At 49.4% G+C, this 15,446-nt stretch overlaps 1 protein-coding gene across 1 annotated transcript in view; it reads right to left on the bottom strand.

The window, feature by feature from the left end:
• DIP2C (disco interacting protein 2 homolog C) overlaps nucleotides 1-15,446 on the bottom strand; it is a 136,331-nt gene that overhangs the window by 103,142 nt on the left and 17,743 nt on the right. Inside the window, exons 6-10 of the mRNA XM_031652570.1 lie at nucleotides 11,072-11,182; nucleotides 3,286-3,409; nucleotides 2,809-2,918; nucleotides 2,534-2,636; nucleotides 600-664 (exon numbers count right to left, since the gene is read on the bottom strand). Coding sequence (XP_031508430.1) covers nucleotides 600-664; nucleotides 2,534-2,636; nucleotides 2,809-2,918; nucleotides 3,286-3,409; nucleotides 11,072-11,182 — 513 coding nt within the window. The remainder of the gene's footprint in view (nucleotides 1-599; nucleotides 665-2,533; nucleotides 2,637-2,808; nucleotides 2,919-3,285; nucleotides 3,410-11,071; nucleotides 11,183-15,446) is intronic.

The following is a 15,446-nucleotide window of genomic DNA, read 5'->3' as shown; positions in this document are numbered from 1 at the left end:
GCTTGCCCAAGTGAAACATATGCACACCTAGGCATTTGTATTCCGACACCCAGCACACTCCTGTGTGGACAGGCTAGGCGAGGGGACTCCTGTGTGGACAGGCTGGTGAGGGGGACTCCTGCGTGGACAGGCTGGTGGGACTCCTGTGTGGACAGGCCTGGTGGGAGGCCGGGGGACTCCTGTGTGTGGACAGACTGGGCGGGGGAACTCCTGCGTGGACAGGCGCTGGGGCGGGGGACTCCCTCGTGGACAGGCGCTGGGGCCGGAGAGGGACCTCGTGAACAGAGCTGGAAGCAGAAGTTTCACGTGGACAAACTCGTGAGACTCCTGTATGAACAAACTGAAGCCCGAAGCTGAGAGACCTGTAATGGACAAAACTGGAGCAGAGACTCCTAAATTAAGACAAGTGAAGCGAGAGAGAGAGACGTGGACAGGCTTCGTGAGAGAGGGGACTCCTGCGTGGACAGGCTGGGCGGGGGCGGGGGCGGGGGACTCCTGCGTGGACAGGCTGGGCGGGGGCGGGGGACTCCTGCGTGGACAGGCTGGGTTGAGGGGGGGGACTCCTGTGTGGACAGACGCGGCCAGGGGACCTCACTTACTGTCAGGATGCCATGCCAGAGCCCGACGTCTTTCTTGAAGTCCAGCACATTCACAATGGTTTCAGCTGCACAAAAGAGGGAGTCAGGAGATTCTTTCTTAGGACAGGACAGCAACAGACCAAAATGCAAAGAAAATCCAACACTGCATCGCAGGAAATAACAGATCTTGGAAAAATCCCATTTTGCTGCATCTTGGTGGAAATTCTGTAGACCCGTTTGAGTGCTGGTCACCCTGGAGTTTCTAGACAGATATCCTGACACACAAGTGAGCAGCGTTAGCTCTCCAAGCTGCGCCTTAAAACACAGTGTTCCTTCTCTTTTTATGTATTTCCCCCTCCCTGCCTTGTTTTTTAAAAGATTTCTTTTCACTTCCTCACGAGTCTCCCAGGAAAGGAAGCTTTGCAGCTGGAGAGCCCTGTGTGCACAGAGGAGGTGGATTTTTGGCAACATGGGGACCTACGCAGCTCTACTGGAAGTCTCCAAGGTTGGAGTTGCAATAAAACAAGGAGGCACTGGAATTTGGAAGACAAGGAGGGAAATCTATTCAATGACTATGGGGGAGGGCTCTAAAAAGGTGCTAAAAGCTCGTGCTTGATGAGGATTACTATCACAGAGCACCCTGGCCGTGAACAGGCCCAGCTTTCTCTGGAAGTCACCTGGCTCCCCGAGGTCAGTAGCTGCCTGCACATGACTCAGTCTCCCCGTCTAAAAGTTGAAGTGTGGAGGGTAACAGACAGAGGGGCTTTCACAACACACGGCCCAAGGAGACAACCCAAGTTCCTTTTGAAAAAAGTGAAGCAAGGAGGGAATGTATCTATTCCCTCTCCAAGAGTGACCGCCCTGGACCTTGGAGGTGTTATCAGGGCGAGGAGCAGGGGGCAATGCACCCCCAGGTGTGGAAAGTCCACGGCTAAACATCAGAACACCCGCGAGACACGTGCGTTGTTTTTAAAAGGGAGATGATGAGGATGGGGAGAGAATAAGAATAGTAGAAAGAGAAAAGTGTTTCATTCCACAGCGGAGTGGCAGATGCCACTGCGGCTTCATCAGGTTCCAGAAAGAGATGCCAGGCGGGGTGCACACTGCAGCTGTCCTGTCAGGGGGTCTCAGGGCATCCCAAGGGCTCTCGAGGTCATGGGGGTTCTCTGGGGGTTCTGAAGGGGTCTCAAAGGGCCTCAGGGCATATCACAGTGTCTCAGAACATCTCAGGAGGCTTCAGGGGATCTCAATAGGACTCAGGGCACCCATGCGGGAGTCTGTGGGGGTCCCCGGGATCTGCTTGCACCCTCCCCTCTCTGTGCCATTTCAGCGCGGTTGCCATGGTTCCCTCCACTCACTTCCCCTCTTTGCCCCCTATACCGGCCCACCCGCGGGAAGGAAAACACATAACCACCACCAATTCTTCACCGCAGCAGCAGAGACCTGCAGAGACTGACTCAACTGGGAGGGCGGGCGGACACGGGTGTTTTCCTTACAACTAAAGATATGCTCATGTGCACCCGGGATGAAGCTCCATGGCGTTCACGGCGTCTCCCGGTGAGAAGCCTGGGCCCCAGCGTGGCTGCGTGTGGAGAGCGTGCCTTTCAGGAGGTCATTCGCGTTCAGTGGGGTCGTAGGGATGGGCGCCTAACCGCACATCTTACACCTCCTATGAGAAGCTGGGAAGAGACCCCCACTGGGAACTGCCCAAGGGCACGCTGACCTCAGACCTCCGCGCTGTGCAGACATAAATGTCTGTGTTGAAGCCGCCCTGTCTGTGGTATTTTGCTATGGCAGGCTGAGCTGATATCCTAATTCAGTAATAAGTGAACGTCAGCGGAGCTGGGCACAAATGTCACACTATTTCTACAGCTACTCATGGGAAGGACGTGGTCTTCGTGTCAGGTGTCCCGGTTAGAACCAGGGTCCCAAGGAGTCGGGGTCTGGCACCCCACCTTCCGTGTAGCCGCACGCCTGCGTCAGGGCTTGGCAGTGTGTCAGCAGCGCGGTCCTCGTCACCGTCACACCCAGCACGCTGCCGTCCTTACACGTCTTGTACTGAAACGAGACAGAAAGCATGAGGGAGGTGGGGCTGGGAGGTCACGGCAGGTTTTCTGGTTACTTGAGGTCTCCGAGTTCCTGAATTTGGGCGCTCGAGTAACCGTCGGAAAGACACATTAATTCCCAAGGCCACACTCAGGGCCAGTGGAGGAGGCCGAGGCTGACTCACCTCAATATACGCAGTGTCGTTATTGGCATCTTTAATGTGTGGGAACCAGTCTCGGGGCGGTTTGGAGAGATGTTTCGACTCTGTGACAAACCACAGCAGCTTTGGCCAACCTTGGACATAAACGACAAGTTCCTTTTAAATGTTACTCAGAAAGTAGGCCTGCAGAATTTCTCTCCATTCGTGTGCTACCCTTTCAAACACATCAACTAGATTGAATCTCTGGTGTTTCCAGATTTCATGAGATCTAAGACATGAACAGAAGAGCACCCAAGCCTCCACCATGCATTACCTTCATGTCACCCCACGGGCCGGCACCCCGGCTGTGTCATCGGGGACGCGAACGCGTGAAAAGTTGTGGGTCCACAACTGACGTTTCATTCCACAGAGGATTGAAACCGAGGCAGGGTGACGTATTCCCGCACCCGTCTTCTGACAAAGGATGTGGGCATGCGAGCTCTCGGAGCCTCAGTGGCATACCTTTAAACTGTGGGATCTCTCCTGTTGGGCTTTTTGGAAGTCCTTTATGGCAGGCGTCACTAGTCAAGGCTACGGTAACACCACAGCTTCCAAGCAAAAAACCTATTTGCTGGCTCCCTGCGTCCTGAGAGGGCAACAGAGAGAGAGGGGTTGAGAATCCACGACCCGCCCTGCTCCGCCCGGCCTTCGGCCCTCCCTCCAGGGTTCGCACAGACCCTAGAGTCTGCAGAACGGGGATCCAACCCCAGCCCTGCTGCTTGGCATCTGTGGGACCCCAAACAGGTGAGCTGGCATGGCCTCAGTGTCCTCACGGGTAAAACAGGGACAGAAAGAACGGCGTCTCCCAGGTTTGTTGAGGATAAATTGGAAGAGCGTATGGAAAGTGCTCAGTGCAGGGCTGGTGCTCAGCGGGTCACATTAAGAGGCAGCTGTTACAGTTCCCCCCAATTCCATAAGACTCTGATCATAGGACACAATTACTGTAGAGAACAGACAGGGTCTAAAAAAACACTTCCACTAACACACTAACACCAAGTGCCTGATCTTTGAAACATTCAAAGACCAAAGGCACGGAAGGCACACCTGGCATGGGTGCCAGGCAGGAAACCTCAGCCAGAGGAAGGAAGACCTGGGTCACCTTCTCCTCACCCTGAACAGCTCGGTCTCAGCGAAATACCTGAAGCTTGCTGAAACGGGCCACTGCTGTGCAGCCTCACCGGAGACACCAGGTACAGGTGGCTCCAGGCTGCCAGCTCCAGTTTGGAAGGTCAGACCTGAGCAGACCACGCCAGTCCTCACTCCTGTCCATCTGCCCAAAGGCAGCCAAGGCACTCACGTCACTCTCTCTACGCCTGCCAGCTGTGCCAGCTGTGTGGGTTTTCCATTATTTCATTCATAAAATAAACCGAAAGCTCCAAAACAGCCAGGGTTCCAGGAACTAAAAATACCATATTGTAGTGAGCAAGTCACCGTCTTCACTCCCCAGATGGCTCAGCGTGGACGCCCCCCTCCCCCGCATGGACCCTACACGGCCCGGTTGCTGTCGGTGATCAGAGGCCTGGCTGTGGATCTTCCCACCTGTTTCCTGGCTTGGAGGTGTGAGCTGAACAGTGATGCTTTCACCTGGGTGATGGGCGTAAAATTTCAAAGCTGTAGTCTCTTGAGTGTGTCTAGGCACTTTTCTTGCTGTAGATTTGAAGATACCGCAGTGAAAAGCACAACCCTCTGTATGGAATTTTCCGCAGTACTTAACAGCCGAACAGACGCTAGCCGCAGCACCCAGCAACCCCGAGCAGACAACTAGCACAACGCGCTCCCAAAGGAATTTTCACGGAGCAACAGCCAAGCGAACCCAGCTGGCACTTGCCCAGCTCCCCAAGGTCTGGTCGTCGGGAGCTTGGCGGACGGAACCCGCCTCGGGGACGTCTTGGGGTGCTTTTCCCACACGCGGTGCTTGCTCAAGGAAAGCCCTAATCAATTACTTTAATGTGAATGTGAACATGACATTAGCAAACGTCCCAACTCTGCAGCGGTAAGGGGCAGAGGTGGGGCGACATTAGCTTCCACAGCAGGAAGGCAGCTCCGCAGAGCCAGAAAGTGGCGGGCCGAGGCAGGAGCACATGCGTGACGGTCACAAGACGGAGGAACGGCTGAGGCCAGTCGCTCATGGCTGTGGGTGGAATGCTGAACTCAGGCCAGGAGCCAACCTTTTCCTAAACCCTGCCCTGGTAATGTCTGCCCATGATTTAATATCCCAAATGATAAAATCATACACATAACAAGACTCCCTAAGAAATAAGAGACTGAAAACCACAGGAGCAGCAGGCCTGGGAGGATGCGGCTACGGTTCAGCTGAGGTGAGGCTGGGCCTGCTGCTCCTCAGCACGTGTAGAGCGCCCTGCCGCCCCATCAGACGCCAGCCCTCAGCACAGCTCTGCTCAGCCCCGGCCAGTGCACTCAGAACAGCACTTACCATGTCTCACCCTACACACCTGTGTGGGAGGAAACCCGTGCAGCCTTCAACACACAGACGCGCCCACATACACATGCACACTCACATACATGTGCCCACACTCAACAGTCACACTCACATACATGTGCCCATGCATACACACGTGCCCAGTGTCCCCACACTCACATGTGCCCAATGCATACACACTTGCCCACACTCAACACTCACACGCATACACACTCAACAAAGAAAGGGATCGGACAGGTGGACCCCGCACACAGCACCAGAAGCAAAGGGCTGCAGGTCCTCGGTGGGCCTCACGGCCTCCGCAGGTGACCCACGGATGGGACCTGGCTGTGCCTGGACTAGTGGCTTTCTTGACTCACAGGCCTTAGTTCTCTGTCCTTGGAAAGGTGATGTCGGCCTCATCTGGCTGGATCTGAGGCCAACTCCGGGAAACAGGTGCTATATCTCAGGAAAGTGTGAATACAAAGAATCCTCCCGGGGCAGAGCTTGCAGTGAGCAGAGATTATGCCACTGCACTCCAGCCTGGGTGACAGGGCAATACTCCGTCTCAGGGAAAAAAAAAAAAAAAAATCCTCTCAAGATGTGTTCAGAAAACTGGGTTCTCATTAGGGCCTTTATTAGAAGATACTTCTAATGGCTGTAGGACTGGCAGATGGAAGAAATATTAGGGTTCACATACTTATCACTACACAAATATGCTCACCTGACCCCACTTTGACTTGCACCATAGCCAACAGATTCTTTCAGTTAAAAATAAAAAAAGTTCTCTAACACCAACAAACTGCTACATTCTAAAGGCACACTTTTCAAAGGATGGCACCCAAATGGCCAACAGGTCCATGAAAAGGTGCTCAACATCACTAATCATCAGGAAAATGCAAATTAACCACAGGGAAGCCAGGCAAGATGGCTCAACGCTTGTAATCCCAGCACTTTGGTTGGCCATGGCGGGCAGATCACTTGAGGTCAGGAGTTCAAGACCAGCCTGGCCAGCATGGCTAAACCCCATCTCTAGTAAAAATACAAAAATTAGCCGGGTGTCATGGTGCGCACCTATAATCCCAGCTACTCAGGAGGCTGAGGCAGGAGAATAGCTTGAACCCAGGAGGTGGAGGTTGCAGTGAGCAGAGATCATATCACTGCACTCCAGCCTGGGTGACAGAGCAAGACTGTTTTAAAAAAAAAAGAAAAAACAAAACAAAAAAAGCCACAAGAAGACATCACCTCACATTGCTTGCATTGGTTACAATGGCATTTATTAAAAAGAGAAAAATACCTGTTGATGAGGATGCAGAGAAAAGAAAACCCTTGCATGCTATTGGTGGTAATGCAAATTAGCCCAGCCATTATGGAAAACAGTATGGAGATTTCTCAAAAACCTAAAAATAGAGCTACCATATGATCCAGTAATCTTGCTACTGGGTATTTGGCCAAAGGAACTGAAACTGATCAGGAATCCAGGAGATTATCTGCATGCCTACCTTCACTGGAGTGTTATCCACAAGCACCAAGACAACGAATCGACCTCAGTGCCCAAAGACCCAAGAATGGATGCAGAGCAGGCCGACCCGGCACATTGGGCACTATTCAGCCTTCAGAGAGGAGGCAAGCCGGCCGTGTGCTGAACCGGAAGGACATTACACCACATAGTGGGCGCTATTCAGCCTTCGGTGAGGAGGGAAGCCTGCCACCTGCTGAACCGGAAGGACATTACACCACATAGTGGGCACTATTCAGCCTTCGGTGAGGAGGGAAGCCTGCCACCTGCTGAACCGGAAGGACATTACGCTGCTGGAAATAAGCCAGGCACAGAAAGGCCAAGGCCACATGAGCTCATTTACATGTGGCATTTAGTAGTGAACGGAATGGTGACCACGAGGGCCAGAGAGGGAGGAGATTGGGGGGGAGGGAGGAGATACAGGGGTTGGGAGGAGATGGGGAGATGTTAGTCAGAAGAGACAAAGCCTCAGATTGGAGGAAGATGTTTTGAGATCTATTGCAGAGCAGGGTAACTAGTCAATAAAAATGTTACCTACATTTCAAAATAACCAAGAGTAAATTCCAAATGTCTCCATAAAAAATGAGAGGTAAGCAAGGTGACAGATATGTTAATCAGTTTGATAAACATTCCATGTTGTATGCATATATCAAAACACCACACTCTACCCCATAAATGTATATAACTTGTCAGTTAAAATAGCGTTTAAAGTCAAGTCATGGTGTCTTTAGAACTCAAAGGCTTGGCCTCAGGGGAAGGCCTCTGTCCTTCACCTGTGAAATCACTTGTGGTTTCCCTAGTCTATCCCATGACCACTGGTTTGCACAGTAAAGGTTTCTAATGCCCTGTTAAGGTCTGTGCATTCTCCACAGCTTTGGCCTCAGGGGAGGGTCTCTGTCCTTCACCTGTGAAACCACTCGTGGTTTCCCTAGAATTCTATCCCATGACCACTGGATTGCACAGTAAAGATTTCTAAATGCCTTGTTAAGGTCTATGCATTCTCCACAGCTTTCTGCATAGCCTGAGGCATCTGTAGGCAAAGTCACCTCAGGGTTATATTGGCATAGAGTGGGCAAGGCGGGAATGTCAGCCCTTTCTTCTGAGAGGGGTTTTCGTGCTCATGGTGCTTGGTGACAAAACCGCAGCCACAGAGGACCCCTCCCCTATGTCCTGGAGGTGAGTGAGGGACAGGCAGGGGCTCTTTCCTGTGCCTGCGACCTCATCACCTGCACAGGTTACAGTCACTGATACCTAAGTTCCCAGGGACCTCCAAGCGTGAAAAGTCCTGGCCTCCTGAGACGTCCCCACACTGTTCTCCTGCTGTGCTCCATGCCCTCTGACCACAGAGAGTCCCCCCGAGATGCCCCTCGTCCCCATGCGGACCTGCCCTATCTACAGTGAACCTGCAGCCTCTACTCGGGTGCAAGGGGCTCTCAGCCGAGGGGGACTGTTGGTCCTCCTGTGGGAGAGGAAAGCTCCTCTTTCTCCATCATCACTGCCACACCTTCCCAGCCACGTAGCCTTGGAAAGATTTCTGGTCTGTTCAAAACGGACGGTTTATGTCTTTACCACCATTCAAAGGTACTTAACTTCATTATTTCAAAGCATCTTAAACATGTGTTACACTGAAACGTTTCACGGCTGAAATGAACGCCACCTTGGTATTTGGAGCTATGCCTAGGATTTCAGATAACAGGATGGCATTTCTGCCAACCTGAGGGCAGCACTGGAACCTGCTCAGGAAAACCAACCCCTCACAAACACAAATCATTTTTCTCTGCAAACCAGCCTGGATTGGAGGACACCAGGCTATAACACTTAACATGGACAAATACAAATTGTTCAAGTGAAGAAAATAAATTGTTACTAATAACAATGATAAATGTTTTGTGTCTGGTTATTGAACCATCACCATATGCTGATGCCTACTGGTTCCCGCAAATCATCATTTCACTGTTGCTTAGAGACCTCAGAACATGTCCAGAGAGCCCCTAACCACTGACATGAACATCAGCTGAAGGGGAGCCTCGTCAACTCCTCACTGGATCCCAGGACTGGGTTAACTACAGTACTGAGGCTGTCATGTAAGCATGACTGGAGTCCTCCAGTCCTTCCACTTTTCTCACGTGTCGTGAAGACCACGGGAACCAGGGGGACGAGAAAGCACCTCACGGGAAGTCTGACCTGTCTGATGCACATGTGGAGTGCTGGCTGCAAATCTAGGGGCAGTGGAACTGGCATTCTCCCATGGCAGCTACCACAGACTCCCCTGCCTCTGCCAGACACGCGCATACTCGGGAGGCCAAGCATGAACTTCCTGGCTTTATACATAGGAAATGAAAATAGCAATCATCTTTCCTGTTTCCAAAAGGAACCCCATTCCCATTCCAAGGGGCAGTTTGAAATGCAACCCTATAACTGGAATAGACTCTGAAGAGATACCCATGTGTGTTCTAAGAGGTGGCAGACGGTTTTCTTAAATATTGAGTCAACAAACTTTAATGTTGGAATAGCCACAAAGACAGCTGGAAGTTTCTTTGGGAACTCTTAGCCTGGGCTACCTATGATTGTTGCCTTTTAGAGTTAGAAGAGTCACCCACACAGTGCACGCATTAAAGATGTGCTAAAGGGGCCAGGTGCAGTGGCTCACGCCTGTAATTCCCACCCTGTGGGAAGCCGAGGCAGGCAGATCACCTGAGGTCAGGAGTTTGAGAGCAGCCTGACCAACACAACAAAATCTCGTCTCTACTAAAAATAAGAAAATTAGCTGGGTGTGGTGGCACACGCCTGTAATCCCAGCTACTCAGGAGGCTGAGGTAGGAGAATCGCTTGAAGCCGGGAGGCAGAGGTTGCAGTGAACTGAAATCACACCACTGCATTCCAGCCTGGGAGACAGAGCAACTCCATCTCCAAAAAAAAAAAAAAGTGCTAAAAGGAGCTCATGGTTTAAGGGCAGTGTGCATGGGCACATCACAGGTTTACGCAGCATAAGCCAAAACTAAAATTCTAAGCCCCTCAGCCAACTGAAGAGACCCCTTCCCTCAGCCAAGGACATTCCAAAGTTAACCTGAAAAACCAGTTCAGCTGTGATGGGAAGGAGGGTCAGAAGCGCCTCCTTACACCCTCATCCTCTGGTTAAATTCAGGCACAGCTGACCAGCAATGGCATTAAAAGACAGAACTACAGACCGACAAAGCTGACGCTCTGTAGCAATAAGATACCAACATGACAAACAGCAGGCCCTGAAAGAAATCAAAGTATTTTACCTCAAAATATATTTGACATAGTTGGGAATAGCCTATAAAGCTCTTTCTTGTGGGGAAAATCTACATTCTGTAGAGAATCTCCTTCCCTTTCCAGGGCCTTTTCCTGATCCAGGGAGAATTAACTAAGACTCTGGCACCTTTTTAAGTCTGATAAGAACCATTTACATCTATTCTCTCTGAAGCCTGCTGCCTGGAGGCTTCCTCCACATAATAAAAACCTTGGTCTCTACAACCCCGAACCCTAAGACACTGGCTTCTATTGATTCCAGAGCTTTAGATAAACTCTTTCAACCAACTGCCAATCAGAAAATCTTAGAATCCACCTGCGACCTGGGAGGCCCCCAACTGCTGCCTCAAGCTGTCGGGCCTTCCTAGACCAAATGAACATACGTCTTATGTGTACTGCTTAATGTCTCATGTCTCCCGAAAATGGGTGAACCCAAAAGCTGCAGCCAGACCACCCTGGGCACACGGTCTCAGGACCTCCTGAGGCTGGGTCTTGGCCATGTCCTTAACCTTGGCAAAATAAAATTCTAAATTGAAACCTGTTTCAAATACTTTTTGATTGACAATGCACAATAATTTCTTTACATCAGACTAAACAGTAATTACAATAGCAAGTTTAGTGGTTTATTTTCCTTATAGAATAAGACCTGACAAATCACAGGTCAACCTTGGACTGGATATCAAAACACCTGAACAAAAGCAGCATCTACCACCCTTCAAAAAATAATAAATTTCAAAAAACTATCATTTACCCCAATTCTAGTGCACATGACACCAAGGAACAAGATTCTCAAACACCCTTGCTTTACTGACCAAGAGGCTGCTGCTCCGTGTTTGACCCCGAAGCAAGCTGTGCTCCACCCTCCGGGACACCCATCCCAGGCTGCAGGGCCCACCAGCGACCACGCCCCCTATTGAGGTAACTGAAGGAAATCCAAGGTCCCAGAAACAGCAAGGAGACCGTCACCCAGCTGGGAGACAGCCACCATGAAAGCCATCTCACTCAGCAAGAGACCGAGCAAAGGGCGCGTTCCTTACCTTCCTCGTGAGCGGCACCTCGATGGGCACGGGGACCACCTCGGCCAGCAGGCAACCGTAGAAAGCTGCCATGAAGGCGGCCGGATCGTTGTTGGGGAACACCAGTGCCACCTGTGGGACAGGCCAGAGCAGGTCAGCGTTAACATGGGGTCCTGGCTTCCTAAAACGCCACGGAAGAGCTTGGTTCTAGGTGAGGGCATGCTTCAGCGAGAACCAGGTCCTATGTAAAATGCATTTCAGTAAGCCGTGTTTTAATAAGCATCACGCACCTGGCCTTGAATTCATGTAGAAGACAAATGTGTGAACAGTCGTCTGTCATACCATCACCAGAGTACGACTGCCTTTAATTTTTGCATATTACCTTCCATACCCACACATTTCACATAGATGAAGTCATATCCTACTGTTTCTCACTAAGCTTTGTAAGTACTTCCTTGTATTTCTACACAGTCTTCATGACTGTCATGGGACAGTTGTACAGTTTGTTAGGCCGTGCGCAGGACTCGGCTCAGATCCCATGTCAGTGTTTAGGCTCTGGGATCTCAGGCACAATTGTGGCCTCTCCAAGCCTTAGTGTTCTCTGAAAAGTGAGAACGATAGAGCCTATGTCTTAATGTGGTAGTGAAGGTCTAATGAGAGAATGTACATGGAGAGCTCAGTGGGATGCCTGACCCACGGCGTGAGCTCGTGGACGCTGACTATGAGTAAAGGCCAAGTTACTGGCACTAGGGCCGGTAGCAGCATCAGTCCCGATGCCACACGCGTGCACTTGTTGTGGGCCCTGCCCCTCCCTGCAGCAGTCTTCCCTGTGTAGCTGCCTGGATGTGGCACTGATCCGTCCTGCCAGATCAACCTCTTAGGAACTAAGTTCCTAAGAGAATTGTCAGAGTTCTAAAACTGTGGTTAATGTAAATTATCAAGTAATATTGGTACCTACTAATAGATTTTTTTTTTTTTAAAGAAACAAGTTCACTCTATTACAAAGGCTGGAGTGCAGTGGCACAACCATAGCTCACTGCAGCCTTGAACTCGTGGGCTCCAGTGATCCTCCTGCCTTACGGGTGGGCACTACTATACCCAGTTAATTTTTAAAGAATATTTTAGATGGGGTCTCACTATGTTGTCCAGGCTGGCCTTACACTCAACTAAGTTTTAAAAAATATGTTTAAGATGGGGTCTCGTTATGTTGCTCAGGCTGGCCTCAAACTCCTGGCCTCAAGCGATTCTACTGCCTTGGATCCCCCAAAGTGTTTGGGTTACAGATGTGAGCCACTGTGCCTGGCCAATATGTTTTCCGATGGTCCTTTCTTGACGAGGAACAATTTTCCTTCGATGATAGAGTTTTAATAGACAGCCCTATTTCTGGATTCCCAGTATGCCCTGCGAACTCTGCTTCTATTTTAACACAGGTTACTCATGTGTGGGGTAGCATTAGTGTTCCTCTTCCTTATGGACAAGTGTTTTCATCAGCACATGAATCCTATGATTTTCCTATGATTTAGCACACGTGTATCATTTTTGCATTACCTCATTCTGGTTTTTTTTTTTTTTTTTTGAGACAGTCTTGCTGTATTGCCCAGGCTGGAGTACAGTAGTGCAATCTCGGCTCACTGCAACCTCTACTTCCCAAGTCCAAGCGATTCTCCTGCCTCAGCCTTGCGAGTAGCTAGGACTATAGGCGTGCACCACCACACTCAGCCATTTTTTTTTTTTTGTAGATACAGGGTTTCACCATGCTGGCCAGGCTGGTCTCGATCTCTTGACCTAGTGATCCACCCACCTCAGCCTCCCAAAGTGCTGGGATTACAGGCATGAGCCTCCACACCAGGCCTCATTCTTGAAGTTAAACAATTTATTAAAAATGTCCTAGCTGGAACTAACTTCATCACGAACAGTTTTGGACAAACATCCTAATCATCTGTGTATGTAAGTAAGCGGGCTGACATGAAAGCATCCCGATGGTCACTGAGAGGGGAGCAGGCCATGCTGGAAAGGTCGGAATGCAGGATCATTGGCCGACACAAAATTAAGTTGTAGATTCTATGAATATATGAATATTTCCTTTCTGTATGGCATTTCTACAGTCCACTACAATCTGCTAAGAGAGATTAGAAAGGGAATAAAATGATTTGTACGTCTATGCAGATAAGCCACAACCAATTATTCCTTCAAACTATTTGAGGTTTACACAGTCCTGAGTGTCACGTGATGGACTGAGCTGATGGCATGTTTTTCAGATCTTGATATGGTAAACAAACAGTATTCAGTTAAATGTTTGTCAGATTTCCACATTACCACTGCTATACAACTGCTTCCCCTAAGGTGGACCAAAAAACACCAGGAAACCTTAGAAAATTCAGCAGATGTTAAAGTTCCATCCAAAACTGATGATTGCACCTATCCATAAAGAACATGTTCAATTCTGACTTGTTAATCTTCCCAGAATGCCAGCTCTGGAGGCAGAGTCTGCACCAAGGGCAGACAGCTGAGACGGAGAGGATACGTGTCATCCCCACGGCCAGACTGCAATCAGCCCTCTCCCAAGAAGCACCTCGTGTCTGGCTCCTCTCCCAGCTCCTGGTGTCTCTGCTCAAAGGAAGTTCTTCTTTATCAGGGGTTTAAAATTCTCACTAGAGTTAATGCTGAAAATTCCGTATTATAGACCACGGCAGAGTTGTACTGAAATGTGATGAAATGTGGTATAACAAAGTTAATAAAAGCAGAATATAAAATTGTACATTATTGTACGCATGACAATACAAGTAATGGATAGAAAAGGGGAAAATAAAGGATCTTTTAGCATCAAAACTGAAAATTTTTTTTGCAATTTAAGGAAGAGAACACTCTGTACTTACATCATTCCTTCAATATTTGAATCAGTCACAAATCCTGTTTTATTGCTATCTCTATAGTGATTCCAATGCAATACTTTACAAATACAAAGATGCTCGATTTTTGTAAACCCACATGGCTTCCCTCCATTCAATCCTCTGTGTACTTCTTTGATACCTCACTGTACCTAATTATTCACAGAGCAGGCGTCAGCCAGTCAGGAGGCGCATGCACAGGCTCTTCAGGGGAGCGAAGGCCTTTCTGGCCGAAGGATTCCCAGCTCCCCTCCAGGGATCCTCGCACAGCCGGCCCTGCTGTCCAGACCAACGGCTTCAGTACCTTCCACGCTACCTCTGGGTACCCAACCAAGAGCTACAGGCTCATCTTTTCTCCTCGAGAGCCCTCCTCAGATAATATTTTGTAAGAATAATTTTAGAAAAGTAGCACCTTCACCCCTGACCCAGCCAAGCTAAACCAATCCCTGCCTAAAATGAGCCTCTTTACATATTTCATCAAAACCGTGCTTCCTGTATCCCTACTGACATCTCAGAGGAACCCAGGAGTTTATTTTGTAATTATCATATGGAAACTTCAAGTATCTGGAGGCCATACTATGAAAGAATTGTTAAAACTATTAAGACTATGAACCACATTACAGATAAAGGAGATATTCCATTACAATTACCATTTCATTATGTGGTAACACACAATTTACAATTCTAACAATTTTTACATGTAGAATTCAGTAGCATGAAGCACAATCACACTGTTGTACAAGCACCACCACCAGCCATCTCTAGAACTTTCTCATCTTCCCAAACAGAAACTCTGTTGCTATTAAACACGAACTTTGCATTCCTCTCCCCCAGTCCCTGGCACCTCACCTTTCTACTTTTGGTTCTCTAGAGTTGGACTACTCTACGGATGTCATGAAACCACTCTTGTGAAAATGGTAACTGAGGAAATTATGACAGTGAAAGGGATCAGACCTAACCAACTCCATCTTGCTTCCAATCTTTAAGCTGTCCTTGTTCATTCCTGGTGTAGGCCAAACCAACCTTGGGAAGGAATTCAGCTCACAGTTCGACTCTGAAACAAAACTGATAATAGCCCTTTCCCAAAATGACTCCCTTCTTGCTTGGGGACCAGCCTGCCTTTGCAGGACTAACAAATTAGCTGCAAGATTAGAAATTACCGGTGAGGGGTCATACAGCCTCTGGTTCCAACTGTCTGAACCTCCCCAAATTGCCCCTGGGGATAACATCACTATCATAAAACCTAAGATCGGTGCTGGAGGTATTCTGCAGACCTTGCACTGGATGGAACCGCTGACACCACCCAGACAGGTCATCTGGCTCAGCCAGTTCTGGGAACCCACCCAGGAACAGAAGACAGCAGGAAAAACTCACTTCGACCCCCGTTTGAGTCCACCTCCAACCAGACCAATCAGCACTCCCCAATTCCCAAACCCCCACCCGCCAAGTTATCCTTAAAACCTCTGAACGATCCTGGAACACTTGGGGAGATTTGAGTAATAACAGAA

The sequence above is a fragment of the Papio anubis genome, chromosome 11 (genome assembly GCF_008728515.1).
Source record: "Papio anubis isolate 15944 chromosome 11, Panubis1.0, whole genome shotgun sequence".
Lineage (NCBI taxonomy): Eukaryota > Metazoa > Chordata > Mammalia > Primates > Cercopithecidae > Papio > Papio anubis.
Note: the sequence above shows the minus strand (reverse complement) of the source record. Positions and strands in the feature narration are given on the sequence as shown.